The 20,772-nt window shown below is 47.4% G+C and overlaps 2 protein-coding genes across 2 annotated transcripts; one reads left to right on the forward strand and one right to left on the reverse strand.

The window, feature by feature from the left end:
• Positions 1–3,758: 3,758 nt before the first annotated feature.
• Positions 3,759–5,071, reverse strand: LOC123075887 (uncharacterized). Its single transcript, XM_044498390.1, has 2 exons — positions 4,759–5,071; positions 3,759–4,681 (listed from the first exon to the last, which is right to left on the reverse strand). The coding sequence occupies exons 1-2, from the start codon at positions 5,027–5,029 to the stop codon at positions 3,960–3,962; spliced, it is 993 nt and encodes a 330-aa protein (XP_044354325.1). The 5' UTR covers positions 5,030–5,071; the 3' UTR covers positions 3,759–3,959.
• A 6,806-nt stretch (positions 5,072–11,877) lies between these two features.
• Positions 11,878–13,259, forward strand: LOC123075889 (uncharacterized). Its single transcript, XM_044498391.1, has 2 exons — positions 11,878–12,214; positions 12,337–13,259. Exons 1-2 carry the CDS (start codon positions 11,950–11,952, stop codon positions 13,056–13,058), a joined length of 987 nt encoding a protein of 328 aa, XP_044354326.1. The 5' UTR covers positions 11,878–11,949; the 3' UTR covers positions 13,059–13,259.
• Positions 13,260–20,772: the final 7,513 nt, after the last annotated feature.

Below are 20,772 nucleotides of genomic sequence, written 5' to 3' on the forward strand. Positions count from 1 at the left end.
GCTGAACTCGGAGGTGCCGTGCGTTCGGTACTTGATCGGTCGGATCGTGAAGACGTACGACTACATCAACCGCGTTGTGCTAACGCTTCCGCTTTCGGTCTACGAGGGTATGTGGACACACTTTCCCTCTTGTTGCTATGCATCACCATGATCTTGCGTGTGCGTAGGATTTTTTTTGAAATTACTACGTTCCCCAACAGTCCACTGCATAGTTGGAATGTTGACATTTGGTACGCCTCCAGTATGCTGACGACAAGGTTCTTCTCTTTCAACCGGACCTCCACAATATTGCCACGGTTAAAACTCTGCTCATTTGCTTCGAGGCGCTGTCAGGGATGAAGATCAATATCACCAAAAGTGAAGCATTCACTATTGGACAGGATGCGGACGAGGGAAGAACGCACATTGCCAACCTGCTTAAATGTAAAAAACGTATTTCCCCATCGCCCTACGCGAACAAAATTCCAACTAAATCGGACAGGGATCCCACGGTAGAGAAAGTTATTAGGAGATGTGACTCTTGGAAAGGGAAACCTATGTCCTTTGTGGCTAGGTTAACTCACACAAACGCCTGTCTCTCTGCCATCCACACTTCTGTGATGGGCCTCTTTATTCTAGGGGAAGGAGTGCACATGAAATTTGACAAAGTGCCAGCTCATTTTTTCTAGGAAGTGGATACTAAGAACATAAATATCACGTTGTTAGATGTCTTGACTATGTAGATCTAAGAGCCACGAAGGGTTAGGAATCTCTAACTCGAGAAAGATGAACCTTGCTCTAGTTACCAAATTGGTTTGGAAAATTTCACAAAACGACGACGGCCTTTGGGCTTGTATCCTAAAAGCTAAGTACACCCCCAACAGATCCTTCCTTGCATGTAGGGATGAAAGTGGAGCAGAAAGTTTCCGCTTTTTCAGAGGAAAAATGAAAATGGAGAGGAAATATGAAAACAGAAACGAAAATGGAAATGGAATTTTTTGTGCAGAAACGGAAACAAAAATGGAACAGTGTTTTCTGCTGGAACAGACGTGGAAACGGAACTTTTCCGTTTTTGTGAATATGAAATTTTGGTTTCTACTATAGGCCTATGGCTGTTTTGTAGCCCAACTACCAAACAACACATAATGACATAATAAGAAGAATGGATCATTTGAGGACCAACTTCTACGACCACACATGTATTTCAACTAAACCTTACACGAAATTGTCCAGTACTAATGCAATACAACCCTAAGTTGCTAACACAACCATATTATTTTCTAGCCATGTAAAAAATTCATTAAATTTGTTTGCTTTTTGTGTGGATTTCTCTATGATTCAAGGGGGTTTTAAGTTCTGGTCAATACACACTTTCGTTTCCGTGTCCTCTCTGTATTAGCTCGGTGTCCATCTCCGATAGTATCTGTTTCCGTATTCATTTTCAGGGTTTCTGTATTCAAATACACTTCTGTAAAAAAAAAAGAAAACAAATGTGATAGCATCTAGTTCTGTCCGTTTTCACTCTTTTTTCATACATACTTGCATGTAAATCCAAGAGCTCACAAATCTGGAATGGGATTCAGAAATGTAAAGATATTTTCGACCTTCCACAAAATTCTCGGTTGGGAATGGCTGAGAAACCAAATTTTAGCTTTTCGAAATGGATTTCGGACAAGACTCTACGCCATCTTCCCTTCTCTTTTTGTTATTTGCATCAGAAACTCAAATCCGAGTTAGCGAGGTGTTTGCGTCCGGCGATGCCAACATTCGCACTCTATCGCCGGCGAAGACATCCTCTTGGGAAGCTCTTTGCATCCTCGTGGAACCAGTCTTGCTTAGAACGAGCCAAGACTCGATCAGATGGGATTTGGAGGACTCGGGAATCTTCTCTGATAAATCTGTTTATGCCAAACTAGTTCCAGGTACCGAAGTTCGTTTTGCCAAATCGTTGTGGGCTACGAGAGTGCCACTGAAATTTCGCATTTTCATCTGGCAAGAGGCTATGGACCACCTCCTGTTGGCTCTTAACCTTAAAAAATGTAACGGTCCAGGCAATGGGTGTTGCGCACTGTGTGGATCTTCGAAAGATGTGTATCACATTTTATTCCAATGCGCTCCCGTCAAGTTCCTATGGAGCTCTATCTGGGAATGCTTGGGCCTATGTTGAATTCCGCAATCAATGTTTGAAGCTCGTTCACTTCTTCGAGCTGTCTGTGGGCAGCCTTGCTCTTACGAAAAAGGGTTTCCCCCCGTTTCATATTATGAAGCATCAACCAACCCATACAATCAGCTAGCTCGGGCCGAAGCACAAACAAGCCCAAAAGAAAAAACGAGAGAAAGAAAGAGAAACAAATGCTGACGCCGGCAGCTCAAAAGCGAAGATGGCCGATATCCGCCGCACCCTCCGGAGAAGTACCACCGCACGCCTAGCACTCCGAAGTCTCGTGTATCAAGCAACACCTTCAGGAAGGAATGTGACGATGACGACGCCGCTGCTGCCCGGACAGGTCTTAGGGTTTCTCCCGGTATGCGGTTGGTAGATGCGAAGGGGTATCACCGACGCCCCTCAAAAAGGTCCGGCAACGCCCACGGGCGCAGTCACGCCGGTGGCGGACGAGCCGCCAGGGATTTCTCCCACCCCGAAACCAGCACCAACACAGACAATCGAGAGTGCACCGCCCAACATGCCGCCCACCAGCCTTGCTCTTTGGCCTGGCAGACATTTAGTGCTTTGGATTGGGCACTTTGGACTACTTGTAACAAAATGGCTATTGAAGGGATCTTTTCATCACACCCTGCTAATTACATTTTTTAGTGGCCCATATTGTTTCAACAATGGCAACCTCTAGGGAAGAGGAACGACTGTGATGCGGCTTCTGAAATCTTGCGCAAGATCAAACATCTTCACTGTTTCCATAGGCTTCCTCATGAAAACGATGCTCTCTCGTTGATGATCTTGCGCTTAGTTTGAGTCTTGTTGTGTTTCCTCAATTTGCTATTATGATCTTCTTGACATTTTTGTAAGTCTATTAAAACTTTTTAACGTTAGCCTACGTTGCCTTTATTAATTTAAAGCCAGGCGCTCCTTGCGCCTATTTTCTAAAAACATCTAGTACGCCAACGCAACGTCTGCAAGCTACATGTTAGTAATTAAAAGAAGGTGCGGACCTCGCAATTGTGGCGCATTACGTTTTTTGCTATAGTAATCGCTCTAAAAAATTCACCCCCCCCCCTCAATTTCTTATTCTATCACAAATTTGCTAAATTTTTTAGCATGACTATATTTTGTCCTCCTAGGTTGTGAATTGTTCAATGCGTACTTTTACTTTTCTTTTTCACTATGTTTCGGGCCATGTGTCAGAGCATTTTATATACCGTACAATATCGAACAAGGCAAGGATATTTCCCCACCTAGCCTCCGTCGCGGAGGTGTGTCAAACGTTGTCTTCGGCAGGTCCACCTGGATCCGGTCTTCGTTCAACTTTGCTCGTGTGTTTATAGGTTGAATCTTCTCTTCATCAGCGATGATTGATGTTATGATGCCATGGTCCTGTGGATGCTTAGCACGACAGCATCCCGACTGTCTAGTACAATAAGGTTTCCCAGCTCCGGTTAGGGAAAGGCGATGGCGATGGCGCGCCTTTGCCTCGCTTTAATGTTTGTAGTCGTGGTTAGATAGTATATGGACCTGGATGTATTTTTTGTTACTTATGTTGTTCTTTGTACTGCAAGATAGTTGACAAATTGATTGAAAGTTAAAAAATAAAACATAACAAGGATTTCAAGTGCCACAGTCTTCGTGAACACTTTTATTTCATTTAAATATCAATTGAACAAACCATGCTTATGTGGGTATTAAGATAACATGATCGTGTGTATCATGATGGTACCGGCCTGTCGAAGATAGGTATTGATTATTCCTGGGCTAACTCTACGATGTCATGTTAAGACACTTAGAGCCAGCCGTTGAGATATGGTGCTTAAGTGGCCATGCCAGTGACCATGGAGATACCAGAAGAACGGCCAAACCGGGCGACCTTGCAGTCGGTGGAAAAGATGTCGGAGGTGACGTAGGTAGAGGTGCCGCCCATAATTGGCATGTTGGTGCTGACACTGAGCTTGTTGACATAGTCGGTGCGGTAGGTTTGGCCAAGCACACCGTGGACATCGTCGGTGAGGCTGTGGAACTTGAAGCCGATGTCGAAGTGCGCGAGGCTGTCATCCTCGGTTACGCCGTAGTTGTGGATGCGGGAGTCCTTCTCTGTGATGGGCACCACATTGGCCAAGATGTCGAACACTCCCTTGAGTTGGACCCTGATGCCGTTAGTTGCGGCACTCCTTGTGATGGTCAATGCGGGCACGGTGGTGGACTGCCACTGGGCGTCGATTGCGGTGGGGATTTCGATGGGCATGTCGTCGAAGGCCAGCTCGAGGCGGTCGATGTTGCTGTCCCACTTGACGGTCTTCTGGGCGCCCATGTAGAGGCGATGGTCAGCGAAGCGGATGCCGAGGGCCTGGATCCAGGTGAAGTCGCGGCTCATGGCGGGGTTGCGCTTCCCGATGAAGTGGGCGTTGATCTGGAGATCGGCGTCGGAGACCACACAAAAGCTCTGGTCCTTTTTGCCGTGGAAGTAGAAGTTGTTGCCATCAGCGCCCGTGAAGCGCGGGTCCCCGCAGGATACTCCCGGGTAGAAGTCGCACACTTGAAAACGAGGATAATTAATTAAATTAATTTAAGCATCTCAATTAATCAATGTGAATGTGCTAGCCTATGCTTACTGCAGTAGGTTTTGCAGCCTGGGCACATGACGACGCACTCGTTGGGGCAGCGCTTGTCGCAGTGGGCGACGCAGGGGCTGTTGCCGTCCTTTGTGTCGTCGCAGGAGAGCACCTGGTCCCTCCTCCCGAACCCCCCCGGGTGGATCACGTGGGAGTTCTTCGGCAGCCCCTTCTTGCCCTGGGCGGCGGCCGGCACGGCGGTCGCGCACAGGAACACCAGCACCGCCGCGGCGGCGACCACACCCATGGACACGGACGATGCCCTCGCCATCTTGCGCAAACAGAGCTAGCCGAGTAATAGTGTGTGTGTGTGGGGGTGGGGGGGGGGGGGGGGGGGGGGGGGGGGGGCGGCTGCTAAGCTAGCTAAGCTAGCCCTGTGTGTTGATGGGATTGATATTTGACGTGTTACATGGAAGGCGATTTATAGGGAGACGAGATGAGGTCCATCGATAGGGGGCCGGGGAGGATTGGTGGTGAAGCGAGAGCGCGTCGTGCAGTGCCGGTTGCGCAGGAGACGGGCGGCCGGCGGGCGTGGTGAGGAAGGAAGCTGCTTATAGGCTCCGGCGAGCCGCTCGACGCAGCCATGCATGGCACAAAATGATACTATCATGTGCCATCTCCATCGCACCCGGCGCCTGAATCTGGTATCAGGGCACGTAAAGCGGCTGGCATCGCTTCGATTGCGCGCTGCGTGCACGTACAGCACCGTGCGTGGTGTGCATGCACAAGGTGGCTAGCTAGCTACGTCTTGCTTTCGCATGCCACGCCACATACGGGATCAACAACGCATTTCATCGCGTACTGTATGGCTCGATCAATCTCTATAGAATACATCTCTAATATATATTATGTCCCAAAATTCCAGTTACAAATTCAACTCAGAGCAAGGGAAACAACGATAGCCAATTCAAGATGATTAGTCATTTTTTTCCGCTTCTCAAGCTAAATTTAGAAACATTTTTTTATAATGGAGAGTGTTATAACTTGAAAATCCAGTCCGAAACAGGTGCACTGCTAGGAACCGGATCCCTGCCAGGGGTGGTCTCAGGTTTTAGGGGTGGAAGGAGGGATGGCGTGGAGGAAGGCGTGGTCGCCGGCGCTGGGGCGCCGTCGTTGCGTGCGCGCGCGCACGAGAGAGAGAGAGAGAGAGAGCAGGGGCGGCGGCTAGGGTTAGGTCTCCCGGCTCCCTAAGAAAGCCAAACAAATATGATTGCTTCTTGCTTAATCCTAAAACGGGTCCTTGTCCTTACATGAGTTTATATAATCCTCCTAATAAGATAATTGGGCTAAGCCCCTAATAACAATAAGATAAACTGGGCTAAACCCCTAATATGCCGGTCATAACATCTCTCCCCACCTGCACAAACAACTCGTCCTCGAGCTGGAAGGCGGGGAAGATCAATGGCCGCCAAACACCTCCGCGTCAACTGGGGCGCGCTGGTCGCCGAGGCCGGCGGCGGCGGGGTCCTCCTCAATGTAGTCTGCAGCCTTCAGGTAGAAGAGTCGTGGGCAGGCGTGGCCCGGTACGTAGGGCTCGTCGAAGTTGAAGCACAACCCTTGGCGGCGACGCTCGAGTTGCTCGGCAGGGGTGAGCCGGTGGAATGGGCGTGCCGCAGCCGCGGCGAGGGGCGCTGCGGAAGCCTGGGCAGGCCGACCCTGCACGGGAACTTCCGGCCAGGGTAGCGGCCCAGCGGCCTGGGGCGGTGGCGCTTGCTGGATGGCCACCGCGCGACGCTCGAACGCGCTGGCGTAGTACATGGTCGTCTGGAGGTCCTGTGGCCCGCGCATCTCCACGTCCACACGGATGTGGTCCGGTAGGCCGCCGACGAAGAGCTCAGCCCGCTGCCGAGCCGAAACGGTGGGGGCGTGGCCCGCCAGTGCCTAAAAGCGGTCGGCGAAGTCTTGCACTGAGGTGAGGAACGGAAAACGCCCAAGCTCCGCCAGACGGCTCCCGCGTATAGGCAAACCGAAGCGCAAGAGGCACAAATCGCGGAAGCGCTCCCACAGTGGCATGTTGCCCTCGTCCTGTTCGAGGGCGTAGTACCACGTCTGCGCGGCTCCTCGGAGATGATACGAGGCGATCCAAGTGCGGTCGGACGCGAGCGTGCACTGTCCCCTGAAAAATTGGTCGCATTGGTTGAGCCAATTCAGGGGGGGTCGACGGTGCCGTCGTAGGTCGCGAACTCCAGCTTGGAGAATCTCGGCGGCATCTGGACGTGGACGATGGGCGGGTGCGCCTCGTCAGCACGGAGCAGCGAGGATGACGGGGTCGAGTAGGCGGGCATCAGGGTGCTGCCCTGGAACAGGGGCCCGTCGACGCTGGCAAAGGGCTCGGCGGAGCCCAAGGACCCACCAGACTGCATGACCGGGTGCGTCACCGGCGGGGGCAACACGCGCGGCCCGACCGAGGCTGTCGTGTAGACCGGCTCAAGGGACCCAGCGAGCCAGGCCGGTAACGGAGATGGCGACAGGGGAAACCGGACCTGGTGGATGGGCACTCCCGGGCCCGTCGTCGGGATGCCCAGGGCCGCGGTCGCCGGTGGCGGCGGCTGCAGCTGTTGCCCCTGCTGCATGGTGAAGGCGCCGGGGTTAGTCGCTGGTGGCGGCTGCCACGGCAAGTGCTGCATGGCGGCGGCGAGGGGGGTCGCCGAGGATGGCGGCTGCCACGACGGGGCGGTGGCAAAGGGCAGAGGCGGCTGCAGCCCATAGGATCTCGCGAGGAAGGTGTAGATGCCCGTGACCGCCTGGGTGAGATCCCGGATGGCAGCCGTCATCTCCTTCGGGGTGAAGACGACGGGGATGGGCGCGGCGGAGGTGACCGGTACCGGCAAGAGCGGGGCGCTGGCCGTGGTGGCCATCAGGGCGGTCGTCGCGATCGGCAGCGGGCAGGTCGGGGTGGGCGGCGGCGAGGACATGATCGCACCGAAGCTATCTGATACCAAATTGGTAGGAACCAGATCCCTACCAGCGCGTGGTCTCAGGTTGTAAGGGTGGAAGGAGGGATGGCGTGGAGGAAGGCGTGGTCGCCGGCGCTGGGGCGCCGTCGTTGTGTGCGCGCGCAAGAGAGAGAGCGCAGGGGCGGCGACTAGGGTTAGGTCTCCCGGCTCCCTAAGAAAGCCGAGCAAATATGATTGCTTCTTGCTTAATGTCAAAATGGGTCCTTACACGAGTTTATATAATCCTCCTAATAAGATAATTGGGCTAAGCCCCTAATAACGATAAGATAAACTGGGCCACAACTAACTGGGCTAAGCCCCTAATATGCCGGTCATGACATGCACACAATGAAACATTATGATACACGAAGTTTATGAGAAACTTAAGTTCAGTTGAGAAAAATTGGCGGTTTTTGGACTTACCAATATCCATAAAACCCTCACATTTTGTGTGAGCGGTAGTAGGCAAGTAGCATGGCCTTGTATCTGAACATAAGAGAGAATCCCATCCGAGCGTCATATACTTCACTGCAAAATCACTCCGTCCGTCACTCCAACGCGCATCATTCTTCACTGCAAAATCATTCTCGCTCAATAATTGTAACCAAGCATTTTATTCTAGAGTTGGTTCCCCGTCTTATCTTGTACCTCAATTGCCACGGAATTACTGGAACAAATACTCTCTCAACGCTACAAGTTTTTTATTGAACTGCTCTCATAGCTACTCCCTCCGTTTCAAAATAGATGACCCAACTTTATACTAACTTTGTATTAAGGTTAGTACAAAGTTGGGTCATCTATTTTGAAACGGAGGGAGTAGAAGTTGCCTATAGTAGAAGTTATCGATAGAATCAACATCAATTAGTGCTCATGTTCACGATGGCGTCTTGGAATACACCACGGCCTACTCTGAGTCGCTGGCCAGGTGGAGCACTGAGCTGTCTAAGGCCTTATACAATGGGAGGTGCTTAGAGAAATAAATCAGGCTTTTCTTAAGCATCGGTGCTTATTTGTATAGGATAGACGCTTAACTAAGCGTCTCTCCTGTAGAAATAGGCACCGGTGCTTCAGAAAAATCCGGTTTATTTTCTAAGCATCTCTCTAAACACCTCCCATTGTACAAGGCCTAATGGGCCGCTTGTGCTGCGGGCAAAGTGTAATGCTACGCTTTAATGTCATTGTTATTTTAAAAAAGAAGAAGCTTAAGTTGATTGCTTTGTGGGATAACTTGTAAGTCGCATTTCGGGCAGAAAGTGACCAATCGTGGTACCACTCGTACCAAGCGGTACTTACGAGTTTAAGTGGAGATTAGCGGGTAGGTAAAGATCAAAGGTCTTGAATTTCGGTCAGAAAGTGACCAAACGTGATGGGCTTTTTATTAGTTTCACGTTTGAGGTGTGTGTGTGTGTGTGTGATTTTTTTGCACGAACATTTCGGGTGTATATCTGTACGCCCATGACCCTATGTGGATGTGCCCCTGGTAACAGACACAGAAGTGTGTATTATGGTCGTCTGACATGGTGTGAGTGTGAAAACAAATATAACAAGCGTAATGCAAAATTTGAGGCCAGTGAGAACGAATATACTACCACATTTGGGTGAATATTCTATTTATGTGGGATCTGAAGACGTGCCTATATGCGATCGAGGAGCTCTTCTAGAAGACTACCGAGGTCGTTCAACACGGAGATTCAGGCATAAAGAAGAAAGACATTGCAAACAATCCGAACGACAAACCAACTAAGATATCATGTTCCTTCTCGCTAGAATTATATGGAGATCAGATCGGATTGAACTCAGCTTGGCGGCCAGGACCAGATACATGTATAAGGACTCGGAGTCCAGAGATCGAGATAAACAAAATGCAACTCTTCTCCGAGCCGCCCAACAACTCGGAAGCTTTAGCTTAATAGGATTTTGGCCTCTGTAGTACTACTCCGTCCCATAATGTAAGACGTTTTTGCAAGCTAACATTATGGAACGGAGGGAGTAGTAATTATTAGAGTTTTGTACTATGTAAATCACTTTTGCTAGCTAGCTATGTGTCTGCCGCCAAGTCAAGCTAGTTAGCGTGAAGCCTTCCACCAAACATCATGCTAATAGTTACTAATCACATTTTCCTCCAATTTGGTCTTATCCCGTGGCACAGACCCGGTCGCGTCCACTAAATTAACATCGGTCTTCTGCCATCCTGCATGGACGAGGGCACATTGTGGCTTTTGATTGACCAGATGGATGTCTGGACTTCCGCAAAGCCCTCCCTCCATCTGTCTCCGTTCGCAGGAAAACGGACATCCGGATGAGTCGGCGAACCGATGCGGGTATGTTGGATGGCAAACTGCGTCCCGACAGCGCGGTACGGATGCTTGCTGAAGGTTTGAGAGTCTGCTTTGGAGATGTCCTAAGAAACACATCTTACAACCTTTGTGTACTATAAAACGACCATCTTAAGGTAGAAAATAGGGCCATTACCCGTATTTGTCTGAACCTAGGTAACTCATGTCTTGTTTGTGCTCATTCTCTCTGGATCCTTGTATCTTACCTCCAGGTTCTTGACTCTTTGTACCCTCGTATACAAGACCGGCGAAAATCATATGCAGCGGCATCCGGCTTTTCAATCGGTTACTTGATTTTTATTCTAAAAAAATTAAGTACCTTTTAAAAACCTTGATCAAGATCCAACCATCGTCCCCACCTTTTGACGGAACCTCGTCAGAGGGCGGGGAGCTTCCGCATTGCATATAGAAGAAGAGAGTTGGTCCGGTTAATAAGGGAAACCGGACCCAAAAACCATACATGGCATCGGCTAATTAAGGGAAACCGGCGAAAACCACACACACCGGACTAGCACTCAAGGGACGTCGTCCGAGCCAGATACAAGGGTGCCGAGGCCCAAGACCATCGTCAACACAACATACCCGACCAAGACAACCACTACAACCTCAAGAAAGGCTCCGAGGAGGAAATGCCCCAATTTTAGATTAATAACGCGACATTTCAAATGACTAATATTTAGGAAAGTTCTAAGACAACAGGGAATTAGTTCACACATTGCAGCTATCATTGATTTCTAGCTATGCAGAGACCAGTGTTCTCACCGTGTTTGTATCTTCTTAATGTAGGATTTTCAACAAATAAAGTCCACCCTTTGTCAGAAAAACAAATCATGGATTTGTTTTGGAGAATAGCACATGTTTGGATAGAGAGAGCTTTCACTGACTTGTAACTTCGCATTGAGGCAATACACGAGCTTTTTCGGTTGTTTTCCAGGAACTGAAGGAACCGCTAATGAATGAAAATCACACCTAAACAACGAACAAGTACTAACAGAAGAACTGATATTTGCATGCTTCCTAGTATTACTGATGCATGACTCCCGCAAAAAAAAAAAAGTCTGATGGATGACAACAGATAGGAAGTATGCACACCCTGAAGTGATATTAGCCGTGAAGTGATGTTGATAAAGTTTTACCCTGCGTGGAAGAGAATCGACTGTAGACTATTCTTGTTTAACAACGAAGGAATCATAGTTGACCATGAGAGCCAGCTAGGTAGAGTCGGATTAGGACAATCAAAAGGTATACACATGCACCTTTCCCGAACTCTGAATCCAAGTCCTAATTTATCCAACTCAGATCTACCTAGTTAACTGGATCCAACGCAAGTTATTGTAATGGACACCAAGCAAAATATGCCTGCAAGTGATTACTAAACAGAGGTTACCAGCTAAGTAGCCAATCAAAGGCAAAGTCAATGCACTATATGTGAAGGATGGTTAAGACAGGATGGCATCAGATGCGTGTCTCTGTTTCGGCCAAGCTGACTCCCCGCGGAGCCTTGCTGACACCAACAGCAAAGATAATTGATTCCGTCGCTCATACATATGCCTAACATATAGAAGTGGCTTCGCCATGAAGTTGTCTAGTACCATGTGAAAGAGAATCACCATGTTTAGTGATCAATTCTTGTTTGGGAAAGCAGGAACAGTAGTTGGCCAAAGCCAGCTAATTACAAGAGTGTAATTATGATGATCAAAAGGTGATACCTTTGCCAAACCCACAATCCAAGTCATAAACAAATCACCATGAATCCAGTAAGCTCAGACCAACCTAGTAGTAGGCACATCCAAGTTGGGCTATAAAATTGGCACCATCCAGTGTATCCCTCCCAACTCACCATCACTACCAAACAGAGAATATCTCAACCTAGCTAGAAACTTCGTCACTTCAAGTAGGGACAACGCCGTGCCAACAAGATGGCCCGGCAACTCGCGGCAGTGCTTGCTGCCTTGCTAGCCCTGTGCGCCTTCATCGCCGTCGCCGATGCTCAGGCGAAGGCGCCAGTGGGCCCTGCGCTGCCTAAGAACTCCCACATGATCCACCCGGGCCGGTTCGGTAAGAGGGACCAGGTGCTCTCCTGCGATGACACCAAGGACGGGAAGAACCCCTGCGTCGCCACCTGCGACAAGCGCTGCCCCAACGAGTGCATCGTTATGTGCCCAGGCTGCAAGACCTACTGCTGTAAGCATATATACATACATCATGCGTATCACACGTATACATATATTCACACATACTAGTTATGTCCATACCAATTAAGAAGTCGAGATGCTTAAATTAATTACTTAACATTTTTGTACAAGTGTGCGACTTCTACCCCGGCATGTCGTGCGGGGACCCACGCTTCACTGGTGCCGACGGCAACAACTTCTACTTCCATGGCAAGAAGGATCAGGACTTCTGTGTCGTCTCCGATGCCGACCTCCACATCAACGCTCATTTCATCGGCAAGCGCAACCCCACCATGAGCCGTGACTTCACCTGGATCCAGGCTCTAGGCATCCGCTTCGCCGACCATCAGCTGTATATGGGTGCCCAAAAGACCATTGAGTGGAACAACGACATTGACCGCCTAGAGATGGCCTTAGACGGAGCACCCATTGAAATCCCTGCGAACCTTGGTGCCACATGGGAGTCTGACATCGTTCCAGGGTTGACCGTCACTAGGACTGCTGTCACCAATGGTGTGAGGGTGCAGCTCCAGGGCGTGTTCGATATCATGGCTAAAGTTGTGCCCATCAGTGAGGAGGACTCCCGCATCCATAATTATGGTGTGACCAAGGATGACAGCCTTGCACATTTGGACATCGGGTTCAAGTTCAACAACCTTACTGAGGATGTCCACGGCGTGCTAGGGCAGACCTATCGCTCCGATTATGTCAACAAGCTTAGCGTGAGTGCTAACATGCCGGTTATGGGTGGTGCTACTAGGTATGTCTCCTCTGGCATCTTTGCCACAGACTGCGAAGTGGCAAGGTTTGGCCACCATGTTGGCATCTCCATGGTTACTGCTCAGGCTAACTAAAGTGTGGCTTCAATGTGGCCACCATCCGTGTGTGAGAGTCATAAATAAATTTGTTCTCACGGACAAAAGTAGTTGATAATTGTTGTAAGATTATTAATTGTTGTTACTGTCCAAGATATCACTGTGAGCTTGCTTCATATGTGTAAATCAATGAGAAGATTCGTTATAATTTTGTTATTGTTTTCGATGAACAAAAAGAAATTTGAACTCGTGATAACCTAGAGCTCAGATGTGCTAGCTGGAGCTCTCATATTCTACTTATATACTTACTCCCTCCGTACGGTGAAAAGTGTAAAAGTTTGGCTTTAAAATTTGCCCACAAAATAGTGTACATCTATCTTCCCAATGCACATTCAAGTAGAAAAAAATATTTCTCTCTCATCACACGGTAATCAAGACCAATAGCATTCTAGACATGGTCTCTTTATTTTCTACATGCACTTAGGTCATTGGGGGTAGGATAATTAAAGAGGAGAGAGATGGTGGCTTGCCCCTTTTCAATGCATTTTTTACTCCACTTCATCATTTGACCTAAAATTTCTATATGTACACTTTTCACCGGATGGAGGGAGTATATGCCTAACTCGTCTAGAGACAATGAAAACTAGAAGGGTTGGACGCGCTTTGCTGAGCCGTTGGTGTTGTTTGGTTTTCATAATTTCTTTACTCTCTCTTCTCAAAATATAAGGTGTGCTACTTTTTTAGAAAATCTTAAGTTTGACTATTCAATATACATAATATCAAATTGGTATCATTGGACTCATCATGAAATGAACTTTCTTATATTTGTAGTATTGTGGATCTGGAATTTTTGGCTCTCAACTTGATAAAAGTTAAAGAAATGACTTTAAAAAAGACCTTATTTTGGAACCGAGGGGGGATTTGATTTGATGAGTGGAGGACACGATGAAGTGTGTTTTCTTTTTATTTATAATGTGGTGTTATGGTGGGCCTTTCATAGTGTGATTCGGTGTTATCTGCTAATCAACCCATACTTATGTGTGAAAATTTTCTGCGTCGGTGGCTACATGTACTATATTGGTGCTGCAGTATCACATGTTGGCATTTTTTCTAGGTGGTGAGAGGGTGCACGGGGTTGATACATTTTTATGGCCAGTTGTTGTCGATTGATTTGTAAAAAGGTTGACCCAGTCAGAATCGTTTACCAAATCCAAAATTAAATACCTCAATTGAATGGGAGTGTTTCAAAATTAGGAAGCATAGTGAATTCAGAATTTAATAAGAGTGCTCCTTGAGAAATTGTTGACTCAGTCAAATCCGATGACCCAATCCTGTATTGAAGACCTCCATTGATTGTGTGGCCTTAGAAATTAGGAAGCATAGTGCGATTAGGGAGCATAGTGAATTAAAAGACTTTAATAAAGGAGATCCTTAAGAAATTGTTGACGCGGTCAAAATTGAGTGACCCAATTTCAAATTGGAGACCTCAATTGATTGTGAGACCTTAAAAAATAGGGAGAACAGTGTATTTATAGATAGAAAATAGTACGAATCTAGTTGAAATGCAAACCTTCTTAAACTATCATATCATTGACTAACTAGAGCGCAAAAGAGAAAATAAGAGTATTGCATGTTGTATATGATAAAAAATGAAGCATATCAACGAAAGCATAATGCATACCTAAACACCAAAAACGAAGCAACATAAACCAAACTGAATTGTTATGTTGCCTATGTACAAACAATGGTAAAGGAAACTCTGACTATAACAAATAAATTATTATAGTGTTAAGGGCTATTATGCATTGATACATTTGTAACAAGTTTGAAGGCTTCACAACATGATGTGTTATTTTCGTTGTCTCTAAATTATACTTACCAAGGCGAAACATGATGAATTATTTTATGTCGGCAACATTCCTACAATCCAATTGTTTTATTGAATGAGCGAGTCTAGCCATATCAGGCACTAGGATGTTCTTTGGGGTGGGTGAGTGGGGGGGGGGGGTTGTGTGGATGAAAGTGGAAAAACCTCAAGAACCTTTCGATGGTATGGAAGGTGTAGATGGATATCCCCTAGACGACCTCCCTAGGCTTCTCTAGCGGGTTATCGTACAAGAAGATCCACTCATGCTTGAGCGGATGAGGTTTCGAAGGGGTTTGCCAGTCCATGCATAGAAATTTCAACGGCAACCTTGCCCCTCCCTCTCCTTAGCATCAGAGGGCCTCATATCAATGCCATAGGCCATGCCGTGGTAGTGGCGGCGGCGACCGCGGCGGCTCATGGCTAATATACACTAGTAGAAAAAGGGCTTTGGGCCAGACCTGGCCAGCCTATTAGTCCCGGTTCAATCACGAACCGGGACCCATGGGGGCATACGTCCCGGTTCATGCGCCCAGGGGGCGGCCGGGCCTCGTGGGGCATTGGTCCCGGTTTGTCTGGACCCTTTTGTCCCGGTTTCAGACACGAACTGAGACTAATGGGCCTCACTCCTGGCCCACATCCATTGGTCCCGGTTCGTGGCTGGAACTGGGACCAAAGGGGGGCCTTTAGTCCCGGTTCCGGCCACGAACCGGGACCAATGATGTGGCTATATATACCCTCTCGCCCGCGAGCAGAGCACTCCACTACTCTGTTTTTTCTGGCCGGCGAGGGGAGGGCTTTGTGGTGCTATAGCTCACCTCCTATGCACATGAGGTGTTCGATGAAATGCCCGAGCCACACTACTTAAGCTTTCTCCTCTCCAAGCTCGACCTCCAAGCTCCATTTTCCTCAAGATTTTTCTATGTTTAGCGGTCCGTCACGTCCCGTCCCCGTGTTCACCGCTGTCGATCGCCCGCGCCGATCTCGTCGCCGGCACCACCGTGTTGAGCCTCTTATTCTTATCTTCTTTCTAAAAGAAAAAAAAACTTGTATGATTTAGATCAATTGTTACTTTGGTGGTGATTATGATCGCATTTTCTTACTTTTATTATTGTTTGTTATTATATAGTGCGATGGTTTTGGTATCCGCCCCCGTCGGCCCTCGTCCTGTATATGATTCAGATGTGGTATATATTATCTTTTATAACTATTTGGTTCATTTATTTTTTATGACAATTATGCCGACCAAAGTGACACAGATTTTTTTATCTAGGAGGTATGTGAATAGGAAATTACAACCGACCCTATTTTCAAGAGGTTAAATTTAGTTGAAGAAGAAAACAATTACTTGAAGGAAAAAATTGAGGAGGAGAAGATGATATTGGAGTTGCATGTTGCGGATGTCGTCGATGATCACAAGATCAAGATGGATGCAATGCGCTTGAAGATTAGAAAATATGACATTCATACCGAGGCTTGGTATCATTATGCCATTGGATCAATTGTTACCTTATTTACGATTATGATCGCATTTGTTGTTGTATTGAAATGTTTTACACAGTTTCAATGTATGGTTTAATTAGATGCTGTGGAGAGCTATATGTTGTTCAATGAGAACTATGTATGTACTTTGGTTTTAATGTGATGATGAACTTCTATTAATTTGGTCACTTATGTATTCATGATGTTCTGTAATGGTTTTTGACACACTTAATTATATACTCCCTCCATATTTATATACAAGGCCACTATCAAAATTACAATTTGCAGATATACAAGGCCACTAACACTAATCGATGCAATATTAATGGTGTTTGCCTCGTAGTACTAACAAAGTAGGACATTAATTATCCTTGCATGCATGCGGGAGTGGGAGCATTGGCTCGATGCGCATGAAAGAGAAGAATACACATTAATTTACACGGCAAACAAGGAGACAAGCTGGCTTGCAACATTGACTTAGAAGACATTGACATTTGTCTTGGTACCTGTAATATGAGTTTATGGCCTTGTATACAAAAATAGAGGGAGTATAATGCACACAGATGAACCGGCAATGGATGTACGGTGACAGACACACCTCCGAGTACATTAAGGGCGTGCATAATTTTCTCGAAGTGACTGAGGCAAACAAGCATGATGGTTTTATGTGTTGTCCATGCCCTATATGTGGGAATACGAAGTCTTACTTTGACCGGAAAATCCTTCACAACCACCTGCTTTATAAGGGTTTCATGCCACACTATAATGTTTAGACCAAGCACGGAGAAATATGGGTTATGATGGAAGACAACGAAGAAGAAGACGATGATGACAACTATGTGCCCCCTGAATACCGTGATGCTGCAACAGGGGAAGCTGAAGATCAAGAGGAACCAGACGATGTGCCCGATGATGATCTCCGCCGGGTCATTGTTGATGCAAAGAGACAGTGCGAAAGTGAAAAGGAGAAGCTGTCGCATGTTAGAGGATCACAAAAAAGGGTTGTACCCCAATTACGAAGATGGCAATACAAAGCTCGGTACTATACTGGAATTGCTGCAGTGAAAGGCAGAGAATGCTGTGCCTGACAAAGGATTTGAGAAGCTACTGAAAATATTGAAGAAGAAGCTTCAAAGGATAACGAATTGCCCGATAGTACGTATGCATCAAAGAAGGTTGTATGCCCTCTAGGATTGGAGGTGCAGAAGATACATGCATGCCCTAATGACTGCATCCTCTACCGCAGTGTGTACGAGGATTTGAACGCATGCCCGGTATGCAGTGCATTGCAGTATAAGATCAGACGAGATGACCCTGGTGATGTTGGCGGCGAGCCCCCCCAGGAAGAGGGTTCCTGTGAAGGTGATGTTGTATGCTCCTATAATACCACGGTTGAAACGTCTGTTCAGAAACAAAGAGCATGCCAAGTTGATGCGATGGCACAGAGAGGACCGAAAGAAAGACGGGAAGTTGAGAGCACCCGATGACGGGTCGTAGTGGAGAAAAATCGAGAGAAAGTACCGGGAGGAGTTCGCAGATGACGCAAGGAACGTATGGTTTGGTTTAAGCACGGATGGCATTAATCCTTTTGGGGAGCAGGGCAGCAATCACATCACCTGGCCCGTGACTCTATGTATCTATGACCTTCCTCCTTGGTTGTGCATGAAGCGGAAGTTCATTATGATGCCAGTACTCATCCAAGGCCCTAAGAAACCCGACAACGACATTGATGTGTACCTAAGGCCATTAGTTGAAGAACTTTTACAGCTATGGAATGGAAACGGTGTACGTGTGTGGGATGAGCACAGACAGAAGGAATTTGACCTGCATGCGTTGCTGTTTGTAACCATCAATGATTGGCCTGCTCTCAGTAACCTTTCAGGACAGAAAAACAAGGGATACCATGCATGCACGCACTGCTTAGCTGACACGGAAAGTATATACCTGGACAAATGCAGGAAGAATGTGTACCTGGGGCATCGTCGATTTCTTCCGACCAACCATCCATGTCGAAAGAAAGGCAAGCATTTCAAAGGCGAGGCAGATCACCGGAAGAAGCCCGCCATGCGTACCGGTGATCACGTACTTGCTATGGTCAATGATTTACACGTAATCTTTGGAAAGGGTCCCGGCGGACTATCTGTTCCGAATGACGCTGAGGGATACGCACCCATGTGGAAGAAGAAATCTATATTTTGGGACCTACCCTACTGGAAAGACCTAGAGGTCCGCTCTTCAATCGACGTGATGCACGTGACGAAGAACCTTTGCGTGAACCTGCTAGGCTTCTTGGGCGTGGATGGGAAGACAAAAGATACACCGGAGGCATAGGAGGACCTGCAACGTTTGCACAAAAAAGACGGCATGCTCCAAAGCAGTATGAAGGACCTGCTAGCTACGCTCTTACCAAAGAAGAGAAGGAAATTTTCTTTGAATGCCTGCTCAGTATGAAGATCTCGTCAAATACAAAGGGAATAATAAATATGGCCGAGAAAAAGTTTCAGAACCTAAAATCTCATGACTGCCACGTGATTATGATGCAACTGCTTCCGGTTGCATTGAGGGGGCTTTTACCGGAAAACGTTCGATTAGCCATTGTGAAGTTATGTGCATTCCTCAATGCAATCTCTCAAAAGGTGATCGATCCAGAAATCCTACCACACTAGTAGAAAAAGGCCCATTTGTCCCGGTTCATAAGGCCCATTTGTCCCGGTTCGGCAACCGGGACTAAAGGGTCGGTACTAATGCCCAAAACCTTTGGTCCCGGTTCGCCCATGAATCGGGAAAAATGCTGCTCCACGTGGCCGCTGCGGCTTGCCCAGGCAGGGGGGCCTTTGGTCCCGGTTGGTAGCACCAACCGGGACCAATAAGCGTCCACGCGTCAGCAGATCAGGGGCTGGGGTTTTTTTTAAAGTGGGGGGGGGGGGTTGGTTGTTTTGTAGGGTTAATTTAGGGGTTTCATATATTGTGTTAGCTTGCTAATAGAGAGAAGTGTCCTCTCTTATCTCCATGCTTGGTCGACGCTACGTACTATACGTATAGAGAGGACTCGACATGCTAGCTAGTAAGCAAATGAAGGAAACCATTAAGTACAGAAGATCGTCATGAACATATACAAAGAGAAGTGATCGACCTCTCCTTCTATGAGAGATTGATCGAACAATAAGTTTTCGTATATCTATCCGACGCTACTGGCTACATATATACAATATAAGATCTCTTACAATCCCCTAACATCTGAACTCAACTTCCACATGGTATTCTTCGTCAGAAGGCCCTCGATAAATGGGAATGCATTTTACATGATCGCCCAAGATCAAAAGAGCACCAACCAAAACAGCGGTGTCCGCTTTGATGCAGCAACCGATAGGGGAGAGGACACATATTATGGTTACATAGTGGACATATGGGAACTTGACTACGGACATGATTTTAAGGTCCCTTTGTTTAAGTGCAAATTGGTCAATCTGTCAGGAGGCGGGGTACAGGTAGACCCACCGTACGGAATGACAACAGTGGATCTGAAGAATCATGGGTACACAGACGAACCATTCGTCCGATCCAATGATGTGGCGCAGGTTTTCTATGTGAAGGACATGTCTACCAAACAGAGAAAAAGAAAAGATAAGGAAGCGAGTACATCTACGATGAGCCAAAGCGCCACATAGTTCTTTCAGGAAAAAGAGACATCGTGGGATTGGAGGGCAAGACAGACATGTCTTAAGATTATGAAAAGTTTCATGAAATTCCTCCCTTCAAAGTCAAGGCTGACCCAAGCACCCTGTTAAGCGATGAAGAATATCCATAGTTACGGCGCAATAAGCAAAGGACACAAGCGAAGAAAGTGAAGACTTTCTCTCCACAACTATTATGATGATGCCTTTGATCTAGAATATCACTGCAATTACATGTGAAGAAATGAAATGCCTTGTAACAGACGAGTTTCCGTATGAACCCTGATACTTCGAAACAGATTGACCATTTTGTACACGAAGTGCATCCAGTTTTTGCCGTAACACTCTCAACGTTTTGTACATGATCGCCCCTGCCAGTGCTCGCCGTCGACGCACTCGCCCCTGCCCTGGCCCGAGCTCGCCGTGTCCGCGCCGCCGCCGTGCCCCTGCGCGCCCTGCACCGAGCTCGCCGTGTCCGTGCCGCCCCGAGCTCGCCGTCGGCGCGCCGACCGCGCCCGTGCCCTGCCTCGACGGTGCGCGCCGCCCCTCCCCATTCGGTCCAGCAGCCGGCCCCCTTTTCCTCCCCTGTTTTGTTCATATAAGTTTTTTATATTATGCTTTTTTTGTTCATAGATGATCATATATATGATGTTTTTTGTTCATATGTATGCATGGATGTACATAATGAGATGAATGATGAATTTTATTGTTCATATATGCTTTTTTTCATATA

Source organism: Triticum aestivum, chromosome 3D (genome assembly GCF_018294505.1).
Source record: "Triticum aestivum cultivar Chinese Spring chromosome 3D, IWGSC CS RefSeq v2.1, whole genome shotgun sequence".
NCBI classification, from domain to species: domain Eukaryota; kingdom Viridiplantae; phylum Streptophyta; class Magnoliopsida; order Poales; family Poaceae; genus Triticum; species Triticum aestivum.

Coding starts and splice junctions, on each gene's coding strand:
- LOC123075889 (XM_044498391.1), top strand. CDS start 11,950: ATGGCCCGGCAACTCGCGGCAGTGCTTGCTGCCTTGCTAGCCCTGTGC. Junction 12,215..12,336: donor AGGCTGCAAGACCTACTGCT/GTAAGCATATAT, acceptor TTTTTGTACAAG/TGTGCGACTTCTACCCCGGC.
- LOC123075887 (XM_044498390.1), bottom strand. CDS start 5,029: ATGGCGAGGGCATCGTCCGTGTCCATGGGTGTGGTCGCCGCCGCGGCG. Junction 4,682..4,758: donor AGGCTGCAAAACCTACTGCA/GTAAGCATAGGC, acceptor CTCGTTTTCAAG/TGTGCGACTTCTACCCGGGA.